The 18,981-nt window shown below is 41.8% G+C and overlaps 1 protein-coding gene across 3 annotated transcripts in view; it reads right to left on the reverse strand.

The window, feature by feature from the left end:
- Positions 1–18,981, reverse strand: part of LOC138491479 (ephrin type-A receptor 3-like) — a 642,080-nt gene that overhangs the window by 95,115 nt on the left and 527,984 nt on the right. For all 3 annotated transcript variants that reach the window (XM_069617996.1, XM_069617995.1, XM_069617997.1), the window contains exon 12: positions 1,288–1,349. In XM_069617996.1, coding sequence (XP_069474097.1) covers positions 1,288–1,349 — 62 coding nt within the window. The remainder of the gene's footprint in view (positions 1–1,287; positions 1,350–18,981) is intronic.

Here is an 18,981-nt window from a genome sequence, read left to right on the forward strand (position 1 = left end):
TTTGGACAACAATTCCCATAATTCTTAGCATAATAACAAGTGAGGGAACATGGGAGTAGTAATTGAAAATATCTGGAGACACTGCGACAGGGTCCCCCCCACAGTCCATCTTCGGGCAGCTCTTCGTCTACAGAATCGATCATTGTATCAAATCTGTGCAACGTGAACATGCCTGATCCTCACTGAGTCACTTGCTAATTCCCTCACTGACACTTTCAATGTTATGCGCTCTCTCTCAATACACACGAACTGCGAACTACGCTGCCCACACCCGGGTCGTAAAAGATCCCGCTGATCACAATTCAATCCACATGCAATATCTATAACCAACTTGCAAATACCAAAGGCCAATGAATTCTAGCACCATGGGCACAAGAGGCTCCCCTATGGAAACAGACACCCCTGTACATCGCACAAGTAGCACCTAGAAACGAACTCACCCGCAGAGTTTAGGGTACTTCCAGTCTGCACGCATCACCACAACAGCATAGCTATCTAGCATGTTTCATCTCCTCCCTCAAACCCAACGGTATCTGTAGAAATGTTTGCATATCAAAAAATGTATGGCATATATGTCCGAATTTTGGCTGTACGAAATTTTTGAACACTTGGACATTTTGAACAAATATGCTGTATGGTGTCATTGTGGGGAACAAGGGTAGCAGGTGGTTGCAGGGGTTGTCCGCTGCACCCTTGTTTACTATAACGGCACCGGGGATTGGAGGGGTGTCCCCCGCTCCCTATACAATAAAGTACAGATTTTTTTTTTTAAAAGGACCCTGCAGTGCTGGTTCCCGACCAAGTAAGTGAAGGGAATTGGTGTGGCAGAGAGACAGGGAGTCGGTGGCACAGCGTGAAGTGTGCCGCCAAAAGGGGGTGTCAGTGAAAAAAAATGAAAGTAAAAAGTCAGCAGGAGTTGAGAAAAAAAAACGTTTTTTTCTCCCACTGGCTTTTTTCATTTATTTTTTTCATGGACATCCAACCCAACAACCCCTCCTTTGTTTCAAATCTGCTACAGCACCTGGAAACCACACAAAGTGATCGTAATGAATCCAAGTAACATATTATAACTTCCCAAACATTTTAATGACATTTTTGGTCAGGAAAAAATATACTGGAAAACTCAAAACCTAGACTTGTTAGGAGCCTGACAGGGTGCCCTCTCACCCTGTCACACTTTGTTTTCATTGTGTACTGCCTACCTGTAGTTGGCAGGGGCCAGAGTCAGCAAAGTGGTGGTAGCACACGGATGGGGGTAGAAAGGAAATGCAGCTGGAATCTCCTTACCTTCAGAAAAGAATCCAGGGACCCATTCTCCATGAACTCTGTGATGATCATGACGGGTTTACCTGCCGAGAGAAGACAAGTGTGAAAACCCCAACCTTCCACAGACCACCACCTTCAATGCCAAAAAACAAGCAACCGCTGCAACCCTCTTATCAAACCTGCGGCTCCATCCAATGATGCAGTGTGCACTCCCTGACACTGCATGCAGCACAGCGCGGCCCCGGATGCTATGCTCTTCCAACAGTCACATACGGTGGGCCTCACTAGGAGTGTGGCGGCAAACTGGTCTAACGTATTGCCACTCAGTCTGGAGTATGAGGCAGTACGAGTCCTCAGTCATAGCATCCACAGGACTCCATAGGGGATTTCACAGAATAACCACGGGTGGTAATTCTGGGAGTTGGGGGGGAGGGGGCTGGAGAATTTACCCCAGAGCTTGGCTGAAGGTAAATCTTACACTTCAAGACCAGCTCAGAATTCAGCAGTGCGGTACAACTGGCAGTACTTCTCTTACTGCCAAACACTGCTGCGGCAACACAATTACAACCACATGTCACAGCACTGCCGTACTGATTCCCAATTGTGGGTATATCTGAGATGGTACACCATATTCCGCAAATTGATTATTTGTTACAGTAGGCTAAACCTTTTTTTATTTGATAAAGCATCAATGTTGTCTTTGTTTTTGTGTGCTTTACTAATGCTGTGATTCTCCGAGTAGGAAACCTGCCCTGTTCAGAGTGTCAAGCTCTCCAGTTTCGGTTAGAAACTCTCCTTCAAGGAAGCACTCTTCTAAAACGTCTCTAACTGTAGGGCTCTGAGCAAAACAACTGATTTGTGTAACCTGCATTCCTCAATGTGTGCATTTAAGAAGGACCACGCTCCGCGTTCAAGCATTGAAGGGGCGCCTCATTGGCTAGTTCCATCCCACCATGAAGGTTTTAGTAACACCAATCAATGCCTCCCCAAACACTCAAGTGAGAAGCCACTGAACATGAGACTGACTGGGTCTGTGTGAGCACTTTAAAAATGCAAAAATTAAAAATAAACTCTGCTAAAGAAACAAAACCAGAATTCCCTGAATATGAGACTTGCATACACTTTAGAGAGTCAGACGTCTGAACGATGCAAACTTTCTATCCTTTTGATTCCTTTCTCGCAATGAACTACCAGCTACATGCAGCTCAGGGTGCTTTTATGCAAACTATAAGCAATGGCAATTTCCATATAAATGCTTGTTCTTATTACTGGCTAGTTATGACATCACAATTGACCTGTAATAAGAAAATTACATCACAACTGCTCTGTAATCAGTAATCAATGCAATTCAGTAGTGACGTCACAATGTGTCCTACTTGAGCTAGCAGAGAGATGTCAGCTGCGACTGCAGCACTTAATTAAATCAGTGAAAAGCTTTTCAAATTCCTTGCTTGTGGTGTGGTTTTGTGTGGCGCGTGTCAGCCGTTAATTGACAAGGAACTGTTTATGGTAGGATATTTCATTTGTGCACTGCTGGAGTTTAACCCTTGTGAGCAAGAATCTGCATGCTATTACGTATTTTAAAGCACAAAATGAAAGTTTTTTTCGATGCAATGCATTAAACAGCTTCAACTCTTTTTCTGAAGTACATTAGGAGCTGCATTTTTGCTTTTTTAAAATCCAAACACTCTTTGATGGGTCTGCAAATGGAAGCTATGTTACATCATATTAAGCAAGAGACCTGGTATTAAAGGGAATGAGAGTGTGTGGCCATGCATTATAAGGAATAAAATACCATTTACTGTACCTAAAATGGATATTGCAAGTCACCTTGGCCTCGTTCTTCTATTTGGTCACAAAACTCCTCTGTGACTAACAATATCCTTATAGTGTAAGGTAGGGGGTACATTTTCCCATATATATTACAACAGTGAATCCAATCGCTCTTTTATTTTTAAACACCACAAGATTCTCCCCTTTAGGGAATATTTTGCCCTCTGTAGTATGTCCCTCCTGACAGTCATCAAGCGCTTAGATACCCAGGGGTTTAGCGTTATATAAGTAGCAAATGACAATACCGATTAACCAATAGGCCCCAAGCAAGGGGCCATTACCTGAATCGGTAATGCCAGCCCCGAGAGGGGCCTACTGCTATTTGTATTGCAGCCCGTAAGACCGAGGTATTTAGAGCATTTGTTTTCTGTTCCGAAATGATCTGGCGTTTCGGAACAGACTTTTTTTTCTTTCAAAAAAACATCCACCAGGGACTGGAAAAAGGTAATCATACAAAATGGCCACCATGTAAAGGGAGAAGGGACTACAACTAGTCCCTTCTCCCTTTCCAGAAGGGACTACAAGTAGTCCATTCACCCTTTCCATGGCAGCCATTCAAAAAAATAGGAAAAATGTAAACAAAGAAAATGGCCGCCATGGAAAAGAGAGATGGGACTAAGTGTAGTCCCTTCTTCCTTTCGATGACACCCTGTCATGGATGTTGAGCGGACACGCTGGGGACAGAAATCTTTCCAGCGCGTCCACTCCTGAAATGGACCAAAAAGAAGGTAAGTGGGGTTTTGGATTGGGGTTTGGGGGAAGGAACAACTCTTACCTCGATCCCCAGCGGGGGATGATGGCAGCCTCCAGCCGCGTGGTAGCTCAGAGCGGGATTACCCTGTTCCGAGTCTCCTCATTGGCTAAGTGGCTGCCACACCCCCCCCCGGCAAGGACAAGATGGAATATCATGTGGAGAGAGATTCCTAGTCGGCTAACGTACCGGCGAGGGCCAATGAGATTGCATGTTACAATCTCATTGTCCCTTCGCCGGCTACTAATAACATTTAGTAACCATAGGCCTCGTTTCCACATGGTGTCACCTCTAAATAGCAGACAATTAGAACCAGTGTTGCACTAGAGACCTTTCTGTGAAAGAATAATTTGGCGGAATAATTAACGGTTGGGAATAATATATACTATTGTGTTACACATTACAATTGGCCTGTTATCACCCCCTGAAGATGTAATCCACATGTGTGTGATTTTCAGTAACCAAACAGACAGAAAAACTACTAAAATGACCTGCCTTTCCTCTCCTTGTATGAATGTATGAATGTATGCCTGCATGCATGTATGTATATATGTGTTTGATTTGGAAAGCGCACACCTTGCTGTGAGGTAGTGGAGCACTGTTCATCAGGAACGTATGTAGGGGGTTATGGTTTACGTTTCAGGAGTAGTATATATTTCATAGATTAGTAGTGGGAGCAAGCGAGAGGTAGAAGTGGGATCGACCTCCCTATTGTCAGAAACATATTGAGGTGATATGCCCTGAGGTGGCGGGCCGACCCTGTAGCTAACACCCTGCCGGTCAAGTTAAAGACCAGAGCGCACTGACGTTCCCTTAACAAGGGTGGCAGTGCCATGATCGAAAGGGTCCAACCGCCACTGAGGAGCATATCGCCATTAGCACCTGTGTAGTACACGGCTGCTAATGGCGTCTTCTTTTTTTAAAGAAAATAAATGTACCTTACCTTGCACCGGCAGTGCTGCTGTTCCTGAAGTTTGTTTTTCATATTGATGACTGTTGATGCAGATAGCAGCACTTAGCGGCGGCAAACCGTAAAACAAAGGTACGTTTATTTTTTTGTAGAAAACTACACGGGTGCTAATTGGTGAAGGGGGAGTGAGGAAGGGAAGGGGCGCTGGCTGCGCAGGCAGCTCAGAACGTGGGCTTGTACTACACCAGGGATCCCCAACGTGTAGCTCGGGAGCAACATGTTGCTCGCGGCACCCTAAATTGTTGCTCGCCAGTTGCTCTGGCCCATTGTGTGGAGGCCTAGAAGGAGGTGCTGAATGGATGAGACCTCCGTAGCACTGTAGTCAGTACAGAGTCCCGGACTGTGCAAGGATGTTGGCCAATGAGCCGCTGTGTTTCCAGCTGGCTTATTTTTATACATGCAAGATTTGTGTTTGGTGCCACCATGCACATAATTTTACAGTAAATGTCCTTACTAGTTATGGTAGTCTCATTGCTAAAACCCTATCATCCCCAGTTACTTTGCCCAGCTGATAAATGTATTAATGAGTACATTATTTGAACCATGTTTGTGTCATGGAGAAAATTGGCCTATTCCGTTCCTTGGTACAGCTAGTATGAGCATAGTGGACAAGGAAGTGGTATGCATACCCAACTTTCATTTATTAAATAATGTGCATGCACACTTTCTGTACAAGTGAGGTTTGTGTTTGATGCCACCATATTTATCGACAACATTCATTTTGGTGTCACCTGTATTTATATTACATAGTGTCCTAGTGGAAAAATGGTAATCGTTTGATACTGTGCCCATCTGGCACATGGTTAATGGGCAGATACGGTAAATGCATGCCCACATTTTTTATAATCAATTTTCCCTGTATTCCAATCCAATTAAGTTATTGTTAACTTAAGGCAATTTATTATGCCATTTTGAAACTATAAATCTGACCAGCAGTGTACACACCCCTCATTAAATCATGGTTCAGTTTTCTTTTTGAGATTCTACATTCTGCATCGAACCATGGGGGCATGGTTTGCCAATAGCTCTGTCCTGGATAGTTTCTCCTAAAGACTCAAGCAAACTCTCGCTTTCCTTTGTGGCCTCTGAACTGTTCAACAGTTTTAAGAGAATATCTTTATTTCTTGTGAATTAGTAATTCTTTCCAATGCCTCCTTTTCGAGCGTAGGCATCGCCAACCAGCCGCTCTGGCTGTCAGATATCTTCTTCGTGGTGCCTACTCTGGCCATTGGAAAATGAACTCCAGAGGATTGTGTTTACTCTTTGTTCAATAAGAAATGTAACATTTCATAACATTCCTGAAGAAAAAAAACATCACAATACAGTCATCAATGACTGTGGAACAGTATTGCTGATCTCGTATGCTTAGGAATGCACCATTTGACATTAAAGATCCCATAAATTCCTAGGCAAAATCTCAGTAGATCTGAAAAATCAGTGCCCCGTTTGTGGCCCTTTTTACTGTCCATACATTTGCACTAATATTTTGCTCAGGAACCTGAAACCCCTGGTAATGTTTACTTACTCCTACTCTATTTTTGAACAGAACAGCTGAACTGGTCCTATATGTCTAAAAATGTACTCCTGACCACTCAATCTCCTCAACATTTCTTGGAAATCACGAAACGTCAAATTAAGTTAAAGGCCTTCCACATTTCCTTGACTAGAATAACACGTGGTCTAGATAACTATTAAGTACTGCAAATTAAATGTTCTATACACAGTTTTAACTTTGTTACATTTCTAATTTGTGTTGCAAACAATTTGTCCGCCAACTGTGCGCCGATATGTTCCGTCGAAAAATTGATGTTGCTCACCATTTAATTTGATATGCCAATTTTGCTCATTGCACACAAAAGGTTGGGGACCCCTGTACTACACAGTACAGCCCACTTTTTGAACTGCCTGATTGGCCAGCACCCCCATTCAGTCTGCTAATGGCATATTCGTACCTATATTTAAAAGAAGTGTTGATAACGGCAGAAGAATAGTATACTTGGGTGGTATTATAAATTATGCAGCTGAAAGAAGAGCGGTTGGTTAATCGCACCAGAACCCCAAGATGACGTCAACGTTTATAAATCACAAGAACAGCGACTTTACCTTGTATACTGCATGGATTAGTTTGATTTAGTATGGCACAGAAAGAGTTGTTTCCGTTTTAAAGCAAAAGTTTAACTTTGTATTGTAAGTTTTATAAATGTATCATTTGTGAAGGATTGCAAGATTTGTGGTGCTCTCTTTGCCCCTTCGAGAGTGGACAAGATCCATGTAAATCAGTCTGTCCCTACTCCAAGAGGATCAATACAAAACAGCCTTATCCCCTTCACAAAGAACCCAAAGGCAACACTGGTGTGTTTCTGCCACTTGAGGCTTCATCAGGGATCTTTACCCGGAACTTTGAGTCAGAAAAAGTCTGAAGGTCCATCTTACTAACCCGTGACACCTCTATGCCTCATTAGGAGTGAAGGTTTGAGAGCGTTGTGACTTGTTAGCACATAAACCACCTGGTGCAGTGGACAGGAGAGCAGAAGTGCAGTGTGCTAATCATACCTTGCTGGTGAACACTGCAAATTGGAAGAGCAAATCAGTGGCTGCCATCATTTTAGATATCACTTGCAATGGTGCTAACGATTCAGGCAACCAAGTGGGATCCCACAAAATGGGGCTTCCTCTATGTTTCGCTGCAGAGATGCTGCATTGCAGCATCTCCCCCCAACCCCCATGCCTTCATTGGGTGCTTCATTTGAACATATCCACGTGGAGATATGCATGGTGCAGCAATAGGCTGGATGTGTTTTCCAAGAGAGGGAAGCCCTTTCTGCAAAAATCAGTGTTGCGTCATAAGGTTCAGGTTATGTTTCAACACACAGCATGCACCCGTTTCTTTCCACTTATCGGGTGACTCTTACCTCACTCCGCAGTTGGCAGAGATTTAACCTCGGAATATAATTCTGATTTCTTTGAGTAACCACATGCCAGATAACAAAGATAACAGAATGGTGGCATTTGCACATTTGGTGGGGGGAGGGGGCGTACTATGTTATTGCAAAAGGTAATTCAACAGTAATTAATGCATGCCCACTACCTTTGCAGGCACGCATTCTTGTGTGGCATTTTCTCATTTGCACCCCCTCTTTGGAGCAAGTAACAAATCTCCCCTTGCAAACTAGAGAATCCCATTGCACCCTCAAAAGCTCTGTATTATGAAAGAAAACACGCGGGCAATCTGGTACTGTTGGTGCGCCTTCCAGGCACACGACCGGGAGACGTATCACATGCAGAGTACAGACACACACACACACACACACACACACACACAGTGGCATTAAGGAGGTAGGTGGAAAGGAAGGGTCTCAAGGAGTATTTGAGGGACCAGCCCATGGGAGAGTTGCACACTAACTCTATACACATCAGGGAGGGTTTGGGCACCCCTCACTTCTCGGAAAAAATGGTGATTGGTGAATATCTGCACTCACCATACAAGTGCACTAGGAAACAGATTGTGTTTAAGAAGTGGGGCAGAACTCCCCCTTGCTGCCCCCGTAGCACCATATGCGCTCCTCACCAGTTGCACTACAGGGCCTTCTTGGTCTGGCCAAGGGGTAAAGTCCTAAAACAAAAGTGGGAGGGACTCATTAACATAACAATTGAATGTAGTGTCACCAGAAATTAGGATATCGAGGTGCCCTCTGAAAAAGTGGGGGTGGGGGACCCCTGAGAAAATTGAAGGGAGACTCCGTCCACCCATGTGTACCCTAGACTTGAGCTCTGGTCTGCCCCCAGATGATTATGATGTGTAAACATAGATAATACGTTATAAAAATCACTCTGTTTGGCACAAATTAAGAAATCAAGTTACCATACCTTAGGTAGGTGGAATTCGCTACTGTCCTGGTTAAAGCATCCATTTTGGTCTCAGAGAACTTGATCATAAATCATAATCACTGCTTTTCCACTTAAACTGCATGATACAGGGCAAGCAGATATACATTTTTGACCCTCATTTATGTTAACTATAATATTGAATGTGCTTGAAAGTAGGGGACAGCCAATATAGGTAGCTGTTTGTATCCTGACAATATACTTATATGTATATATTTAATGAACATATACAGTAAGTGCTGTTACTGAAACATAATTTGTACAATAGGGTGCCATACAACCGTACTTAATCTCTATGTTCTGCTTTAAACACGGCAAGTGGCATCCACCAATGATATGAGAGATTTCCCCGCTCCTGGAACACAAGTGGATGCACCATTTGCCTTGACGTGCGACCCTGCTCACTGGAGAATGCTCTACTACACTGGATATGTGCTATTCAGATGTAAACATCATATGGCTAGATGCTGGCATCCAAGTACACTTAAAATATCATTTTAAAATATGTTACTTCACATGTTCAAAATAAAACCTACATTCCGGATCTGTGCTGACTGTTTCAAAAGACTGTTGCTTCAAAATCCCTGACACCCAAATACACTGATAACTAGACAGCCACTCTCAAGAATAGGCCAGCAGAAAAGTAATTCTCACACAAGGAGATTTCCACCCCAAATGTTCTAGGCTGACTGCATTACACCATTTTGTATTAGTACGACAGTGATAGCAGAGGTTTAGCTGAGCATCCCGAACACAACGGTATTTTTTACATCCTGTAGTCACAACACCACAATACAATCCTATAAAACCTCAGGAACCGTACGACTAAAAATGTTGACTGAATTGCGTCAGTACCTTGGTTCAACTTTAGTTAGTGGTTGGGAACTGTAAAGGGGGCCTAATTTTCAATCCACAGTTAAAATCTAATTCTTGGATAGATGTCAGTAAATAGAACCAGATATGCAGGTAAGATAGACAGACAGATATGCAGGTAGTTTATATATCCTTATGGATAGATGGATACATGAATAGACAAAAGAGTTAAAAATGAACTGCTTAGAAGCTGCATCACGTTTTGAAATGGTGGCATCCACAGAAACTGCACAGGAAGCTGAATACAACCTTTTAAAAAGGGTTAATATAAAAAGAAAGTTGGATCCCCTCTTTAAGGTTCAGTACACAGTTCATAAGTGTCCATGTTGCCTTTTCAGAGGTGCTGGTTGTATCTTTTCACCCAAAGTGGATTTCTTTTACTGACATTGAGCAATGCAAGTCCTTCAATCACTTGGCGAGGTACTGATTAAAGCAATGCCTTCTCATTCCTCCCAGGGGGAAAGATCAGTAGGCTCAACTTCACAGAAGAACACTAATTTGGGTTTAGTCAATAAAAAAACACTCATTGTATTAAGGAAGCCAGAACAGGAAAGATGTGTCTTAAAGGATTTCGTTCCACACCACAGGTATTTTTGAGAAACAACTCATTACCAGGCAACTACTATATAATTCTTGCAACTAACACCATCGAGTAAATTGTGCATTCAAGTATACAAAAACAATTGATTTAAGATTATTTTAGCTTTAATCAGGCAATGTTGGGTATTTGCATGCAGTACAACCATATAGAAAGTTTATATAGTAAAAATGTAATCTAAAAAACGATCATCTGCATTTTGTCTGTCAAATAAAGGGTAATACAACATAACAAATTTGTCCTTCAACTGATTTCATCTTGTCCGTTCTCACCAAACTTCTACAGTCAAATGCCAGTTTTATTGAAGCATGTGTTGACGGTAAAATATTTGTTAACGTCAACCTTTGACTTTGTTTCTCCCTGAAATTGAACTGGTTTTTCCCAGATCTTAAGGCCTTTCCTAGGTTGTCAGTATCCTCAAACAGATTTCTATAAACGACTAGCTTTCTATAAACGACTAGTTTATCAATGGCTGTAACGCTAAGCACAGGAGACAGAAAGCTAGTTATCTGTAAGGCTCACTGTGTAGTCTGTTAACTATGTGTTGAATCTGTTTTACAGAGATGTCTCATACATTTAAATACAAATGAATACCGTTCCTCATAATAACATATTAGTATCATACATTCTATTTTGCTTAGATTGCATTCTGCAACAGCAGCCAAATAAAGTAGTTTTAAAGCTCTATCTTAGTTTCTCCCTGGGAATTTGCTGCAGGATAATCAGGTTAGCAAATAGTGTTAAGAAAGGAAAAAAGGGAAACAATAAAGCACCCAAAAAGCCTCTTTAAAACATGACAATTTCAGAGTAAATATACCTGGAGGTTTCCATGGACAACTCATGCTAATCACTAAATGCAAGTTCACATTTCAAGAAGCTAAATGAACTACATTTTAAGGAATGGAATGATTTGATGTCATCATAACAATCATAGTAGCATCAGGCCCTACATCATTGATGACACCCCACAAATGTACCACTAATCAGAACTCACAAATGAATGCTTTCTGTAGAAAGTTGCAACATATATGCAATATTGTAAAACGAGCATAATTTGACATGGGTTAGTATCCCAAAATATTTGATGATGTTGAACAGAAAACCGTTTAATTGTTTTTCTAGATCTTTTGGAAGTTGACAACTTTCTAACTTTGATAAGGACATTTTAAATAGTCACATAAGAAGTCGCACCTTTTCCTTCTGGCTTAGCTGGATCAGGTATATATTATTACATGCAACTATCTGGTTGGGGATGCATTTCCGTACTTAGAGATAGACCTACATACATTGAATGCAGTTTAAAGCTCCAAGCAACCTTCCTCTAAGAGCCATAATTGATCAACTCATTAACCCAGTATTATCATGGCTTATGTGTCTTCTACTATTCTCTTAGTAAATTCCACTTGTTCTGTGCATAGACTAAAGGCAAGCTTTTGGAATCAATAGTGACAATTTTCACCCGAAACCACAAAATAGTGTGATTTGTACATGCATTTGAAATTTCAGATCTTTGTATTCAAATCAAACATGTAATCTGCATCTCTTAGAGAACAGATGATTTGGTCTAATGTCACCATTGTATCTCTATTTTAAAAGCACTTTTTGAGATTGTTGGTAGCCAATGTGCACCACATGTCTCAGACTTACTGATATAACAAAGAAATATCAAATAGAATAATGTGTTTATTTTTTATTATTTACTTGTTTGTAATCACTAAGATTTTTAGAATAATTTCAATCCACACATACATTCTTACTACCCTAGCACACATTAAGGGAGGCACTAGTTTTACTTTACATGATCCTGGAGAAGTAAAACGGCAGATGTTGCTTCTGTTTAGTCCAGCATTGTAGAGTACAAAGTGGGGAAATGGGCAAAAGTTTCCCTATAGCATCCCTTAATTTCACTGTGTTAACATGACTCAGTCTCAAATCCTTACTGGGATTTGGAATAGAACGGGTACCAGCTGCATTGAGACAAAGTTAACTGTATGGATAATGTATGCCAGTATATGTGTATGGCATGTATATAGCACAAACCAAACTAGGAAGCAATGGAACACTCTGCATGGAGACACACCTAAGGGTTTACAGTTATGGGGCCACAGTAGCACAGGTAGCTGGAATGGATTACGGGAGAAGGGGTGGGCAGTGGTTCCAGAGGTGTAGAAGTAGGGTTGAGTGGAGAGATCAGTGATTGGCTGGATGTTCTTTGATGAGTAGGGTCTTCATGTCCTTCCTGAAATGGAGGATGGAGGTGTCCAGTCTTATCTGCATTTGTTACTTGCTCCAAAGAGGGGGCGCATTACAATAAAAGGACTCTTTTCTAGTTTTTTTTTTTTTTTCTTTTTTCTATTCTGTCTTTTTGTGTCTTATAGTTCTTTCTTTGTTTCTAGTCTGGCAAATTTGTGGCTTTTGGTCATAGATTGCCCTAAAGAGATGGTGAGTTTATCATACAGGTCGAGTGGTGTTTTGCTTGTGAGGATGCATTCTTGAATAGGTAGCTAGGAGAACTCTTTGATGAGAGGGTCAGTGTAGTCAAATGTTCTTTGTCCTTTGGTGAGGAGTGCTGCAGTGATCTGGACAGCTTTAAGTGGGGCCAAGGTGACATTGGGGACTTTTGCCAGTAGGGCATTGCCTCTGCTGAGGTGGGGTATGACGAGGGCTTGGACAAGTGTTCTGAAACTTGGGGTGGGATGAAAAGCTTGACTTTGTGGAGGAGTGCAAGCTGGTACCATGCTCGTTGGACCTTTTTTCTGATGTGTGTTTTGAATGAGAAGTCACAGAAAAAAGTAAAGCAGATACATTTTGCCCTGGGTAAGGGTAGAGGTGTGAAACTCTCGAACTTCATATCAGCCAATTTTAGACTTGGGCATGCTTGGAGGGTAATCCAGGATAATGAATTTGGTCTTTGTCGGTTTCAGTTTTAGGTGGGTGCTAAACATCCAGGCTCGGATAAGATTCGTACAGTGCATGAGTATTGATACAATCATGTACTGTTAAAAGCAATTGAATACAATATGTGAATTAGCTTTAGCTTTTAGTCGGTGTCCAGTCATTTGGTCGACTGAAAACTGGTCGAATGACATTTGGTCGACGCAATTTGGTCGAAAACCAAATGGTCGAAATTTTTTTTTTATTTATATATTTATTTTTCGGGTTTTCGTTTTTTAAAAAAAGGGGTTTTTAGAGAAAAAAGGGGGTTGGGGGGGACCCCCCCCATACAAAAATAAAAAAAGGGGTGAAAATAAAAAAAATAAAAAATTCGACCATTTGGTTTTCGACCAAATTGGTTCGACCATTTGTCTGGTCGACCAATTTTTTTCGACCAAATGTCTGGCAACCCTTTTAGTCATATATACAATTCCCATTTAATGTTATTACATGTATATTTAAATAATGTGGCAGTGCTTAAACAAAATAAGTGATTCTTGCATAGGAGACCTGTACAGGGGATCAATTAGAAAAATACAACATGGTACCTAAACCTCCAAACACTTGACGGGTACAAATGATTTGATATGAAACAACTACTAAGTCAATCGAACTGAGTGTACTACTAAATATAAAAACAACAAGAAATGTGTCCTGATAACAGGTTTGGATTGATATGGTTCCAATGGCACCCACCTCGATTTGTACCTGGCAGTTGTTGATGCCAGACTCAGTTGCATGCTCATTTACTTTTTTGGGGTTACTAATTCGGGAGGAATACCCTTACCTTGCATTCAAGCTTGGAACAAATCCTGGGGAAGAAACAGCTGCTTGATGACAGGTATGAAGGGTGACAGTAAGAGAGCATACCCAGAGATCAACCCACATTCAGGAACCACAGGACACAGGACGTTGCAGGATCTCTCAACTTTCAAGTATCTGATGTTTTCAAGTGGTCGTGTGGCATAAGAACTTCAGCGATAACCAAAGCTTGAGAGATTCAATACATGCAAGGACCTTTACCTCCTTGCTCCTTGTGATGTCTCACAAGGCATATTGACGAGATCGAAAACGTGGAACAAGACAGTGTTCTGATCCTCCTGGAATTTGTTGTTACCATAATTTGTCTAATTTGGTAATGGAAAAGCAAGCTGTAAATCGATGTAATGATAGAAAATGATGCAGGGTTAATCGCACAACAGTGCACACTTCATCTCAGTTCAGTCTGCAAAGCTTTGACAGCATGCATGACACAGAGGCCAGTGAGGAATTTGACCATCTGCACAGTGGGTGTGTGCTCACCTATGTTTTGTTGAAATTTTAAATGAAATTGAAGGACGATCGATCAACCTCTGGAAAATGTGTGGGGCTAATCCGCACACATTTTTTATGCTCATCGCATGAGATATGCATACACTTGTGTACTCTGTGTGGATACAGCCTACAGGCACACCCCCCCTGTCACATTTAGATGGGATACAGAACCGGTACCCAGCCAGCACACAGCGTGCACTGCTTGGCTCTGCAGTCAGCTTCCTAAGTGGGTAGTGCCAGAGAGTCTCTGAACCGAACCAAGGACATGGTAGCTGCCCCCAACACTCTCCTCAGCTTTTGGCCATCCGCCTAAAGGACGGCAACAGCCCAGTGAAGAAGCTTGGAGGAGTACGTCAACATGCATGTACGAATGTCTACCTTAAAGGACATTTTTGAGCCAGTTGAGCCCCGCAAGCTGCAAACAACTGCACAGGTGACTGTTACACCCAAGTCACTAAAGCTGTCCATGACGCCGCGACCAGTGGTTCAGACCCGCCAACCAGCTCTGACAATGATTCCTGACTGCAAGCCACCATGTATCCCAGCCTGTAGCCGTCCATCCAGCCTCGCTCACCAAACTGTTTGCCATCTTATACCCGCAGTTGTCTCCCGTCTTGAACCCTGTCGAGCACCAAGAACACCTACAAGCACCAGGTACATTCTGGTTCTATCCCCTGGCCCTTCTCTGAAGGCCCCTAGTGACATTGTATGACTCATTGCTTCCTTCTTTGTGACTCTATAAAATAACACATCCGAGACAGGTTCCTTTATTTCATCATGAACTCTGCAGTGACTTGCAATATGCTTATAGCGTAAGGTAAGCTATAGTGTATTCCATACTAGCTCATGGAAATAATTGTTAACCTCCTCTCAGTCAATCAGAATGTTTAGAGTGCTGTCATTAACCACTTGTGTTTACTGCATTCTTAACATCTGAACAGTTTCTAAGGAAGATTGTGCTTCAACAAGACACTACCTCACTGGCAGGACCCTTTTTTGTTGCAACATGCTATTTAACATATAACACAGAAAGATAAAACATTGGAAAATGCTTTCACTTTGCTATAGAGAAACGGTTTACTTTCACATGACACCTAATGCATCCTCACGTTAAACCTGTTCCAGTTCAACTAAGTTGCAATTAAAATGCCTAACTTATGAAGAGCACTGTTATTTAAATTCTTCAAAATAAAACTACATTTAATTTACTAACTCAGTTTGTCTGTTTACTTTACTTTCTTCTAAAGCACCCTTTTTTTACTTCACCAAGAAAACTGCAAAACATATATTGCCAGTACTCACCTGTGCTCATTGCTTTATAGACCTCGGGAGGGGGCATGACCTGTACACTACATTTATAATGGGCCCCCAGCGGCCTGATGGCCCTACATGTGCATCATTGCACATTCTTTGTGCGCACGAATGTGACAGACGTTGGCCCCATGAAAATGAGCTTTACCAAGAGCAGACATGTGCTACCCCCTTGCTGTTAGATGTCTTCGCGTAGGAGAGGTTTTGCGGTACCGTCTGTAAAAGCAAAGAAGCGCATGTCGGACAAAAGTAGGTTCACCCTTTTTTTTTTTTTTTTACCCGATTGGAGCCAGGTCACTTTATTTATTTATTTGTTTAGATGAGAGGTAGAGTCTGGCCAATAAACTCTATACATAAGCATGCATGGCTAACTGGGCAGTCTCATGGAGTGAGGCTTGCATTGGTAGATGAGATGTGGCGACAGATACAATGGCTGGGTATTGGAGGGAGGCAATGGGCCAGTGAGAAGGGATGGCATGGCTTCATAAACATAAATATTACGAGATTGACAATCTGAGCTGTATAGATATATTATCAAGAGAGTGTGGCAGAAAGGACAATTTGAGGTTAGGCGCACTTGACCAAAGAGTAAGATGGTTGACGGTCAGCAGAAGGGAGCAGTGTGTGAACACCCTGCCTACAGTGTGCACATAAATAAACTATGATGAGGATTGGTTTGCTCCCAAGAATTGCGCACACAAACGAGAATTATAATGCTCAATTAGGAGTAGTTTAATACAGTTTGAAGACAGCCAACACCTGTTTCGAGCAGCAAGCTCTTCTTCCAAGGCTGAGGAGGCTTGGCACTAATTCTTTATATATGGTAGATAGATATCCAACAAAAATTTAAATTGTGGCTCTGCTATATAGACGCCTGTGCGTATTAAAGCTGTAGCGGCGTTTCCGCCCGAACTGATGAACTAGAGCCTAGTTGAGCATTATAATTCTCGGTTCTGTGCGCAATTCTTGGGAGCAAACCAATCCTCATCATAGATATATTATCAGATCATCATTATTTTTCCAAGATGACCCTTAAAGTTGGAGGTCGTTTTTAAAAATGTGATGATTTCTTATTTTTAAGAGGTATTACTTAATTCACTATAGCTTTATGCTATACAGGTGTTTAGAGCACTGAATTTGGCTGGCAATGATCTCGTGGCTCAAACAATTAAGTTTGAAGAGTTGTGTGCTCTGAATTCTAACCTTTTTTTTTCATTAATGAAATAAGGATCTTAGTCGACTTCATCACAAAAAAACTATGCACTTCCCCTGTTGCACTCCGGAGTTATGCACTAGGAGTCTCCAAGAGAGCTTAGAAACCTTCTTCCTCGCTTCCTCAAGGTACTTTACTTTTCCATTGCCTTCCGCTAGACAGACCCATATAATACCCAATACAAAGACTTAAAATGCTGCTACAGTACTTTCTAAAATCTATTTAGGTAAACACATAACCCACACAGCCACCGATGGAGGAGCAAAGAGTATGTTGACAAGGTAATCACGAAATAAAGAAAATAGAAGCAATGTGACATGTAATGGTTTTTGAGAACTCGAGTACATTGTGCTCAGAGTACCCTCAGGACATGATAATGATGTGTTTATTTATAGCGCCTTAATCCAAAGCGCTTTACGGAGCACATATTTACATAAAATATCACACAACCTTTGTTGGTACTCATTTATCGACCTTAGAAGGGTGAAAGGCTGAGTTGGCCTTGCTGGGATTCGAACCTGCGACCTGCAGATCGCAATAGCAAGCGATCAACCCGCTGAGCTATCTTGCCAAGCTTATCTTTTGTATTTCCCGAAATAGTTGTTTCATTTTACTACAAGCCCTGAGACCCACCAAACCAAGCACCCCCAACTCCAAGGGTACCCTATCAAACCTTTTATTTGTATCCTAGGACAATGTGCCCGCCGGAGGGATAGGCGCTGAAATGGTTAAGCTGATACATGATAGCTTCACTTTGAAGAAAAGGCCATGTTCCTCCCTGAACAGAGTCCGGGCTCTCTAGATCAAATCTATGCACATACACCCACAGGCCCTTTGTACCCGGGCCAGTGGTGGGAGAGTGGCAGGATTTCAGATGCTTTGGCCAACAGCTCTCATGCTATCTACACAGCAAAGCCAGCGGTGAGGGATCATGGGCGTTGTAGGCCAAAATATGTGTAGGTGGCATCTTGGCCGCCACAGGCCCAGACTCGCGTGAAGTACATTTGGCAGCTCGCCCCAGTAGGTCCTGGGTCTTACAATATGGCTGGTCTCTGTGTACAAGCAAATGACATCCTACCATCTCTGGTTCATTTAGTGTCCAGCTGTCCTGTACCCTGTACACTCATTTAATATTTACGATGCGCAATTGCATTTGCAATCATGTAAGACTTTATAGCGGTACTCCAAGAACTAAATGAACAAGACCAAGGCAACATATCACATTTCATATGAAAAACATACAATAGACGAATAAAGACATGAAAAATCCTTCAATGTACCACTGAAAATGGAAAAGAGATTTCAGAATTATTAGAGATAATTAAATGGACTTTAGCCATAAATAGAATTCTGCAATTAGCTTAAGGGGAGCCCTAGGGAGCCCCTTGGTTGAATAGGCTGCATTCTCAATTGCAGAATCAATTGGTTATGAGCTATCAGATGTTAAGGCTCAAAGGTCCGGCCTGATTGCTTTGCTTTAAGTATGCCGTGACAACAAAATCAATTGCCTAGGACCTCTCATCTCCTAGCAAATAGTGGACTTCACCAGTCTTGCCACGTGTTCTGGGTCCACGCTGTGACGATGTAGATGTTCCCCCCTGAGGAGGGGCATCCTTCCTAAAACAAAATCAATGGACAGCAGGCTGGGCCTGTCCATTGTTGCATAGTTTGTGCTATATGAATAAAGGCAATCATTTGATACAGATTACATTAGGAAAATAGATGTCATAATTAATGGAAATAATTATATTTTTTAGCTGTGAATAAAAATCAACAATGAATTGAGGAAAACTCCAGTGAACTTCTTTGTTGTATGATTGTTACTGTTCCCGCTGGCTCATTTTGTGCGGCGATTGTTAAAGTGCCGAGAGTTAATGTGGTATAAAACATGCCATTTTTGAGGCTCACATAATTTTGCATTCTCTGACTTCTAGTTTTCCATTTAGCATGTGGAAAATAAAGCTACAATGCTATTAATTTCATTTATAACATTTTTTATAAAGACTTACATATTGTCAGTTTCTTTCACAGTT

The sequence above is a fragment of the Ambystoma mexicanum genome, chromosome 10, assembly GCF_040938575.1.
Source record: "Ambystoma mexicanum isolate Mex_15411 chromosome 10, UKY_AmexF1_1, whole genome shotgun sequence".
Lineage (NCBI taxonomy): Eukaryota > Metazoa > Chordata > Amphibia > Caudata > Ambystomatidae > Ambystoma > Ambystoma mexicanum.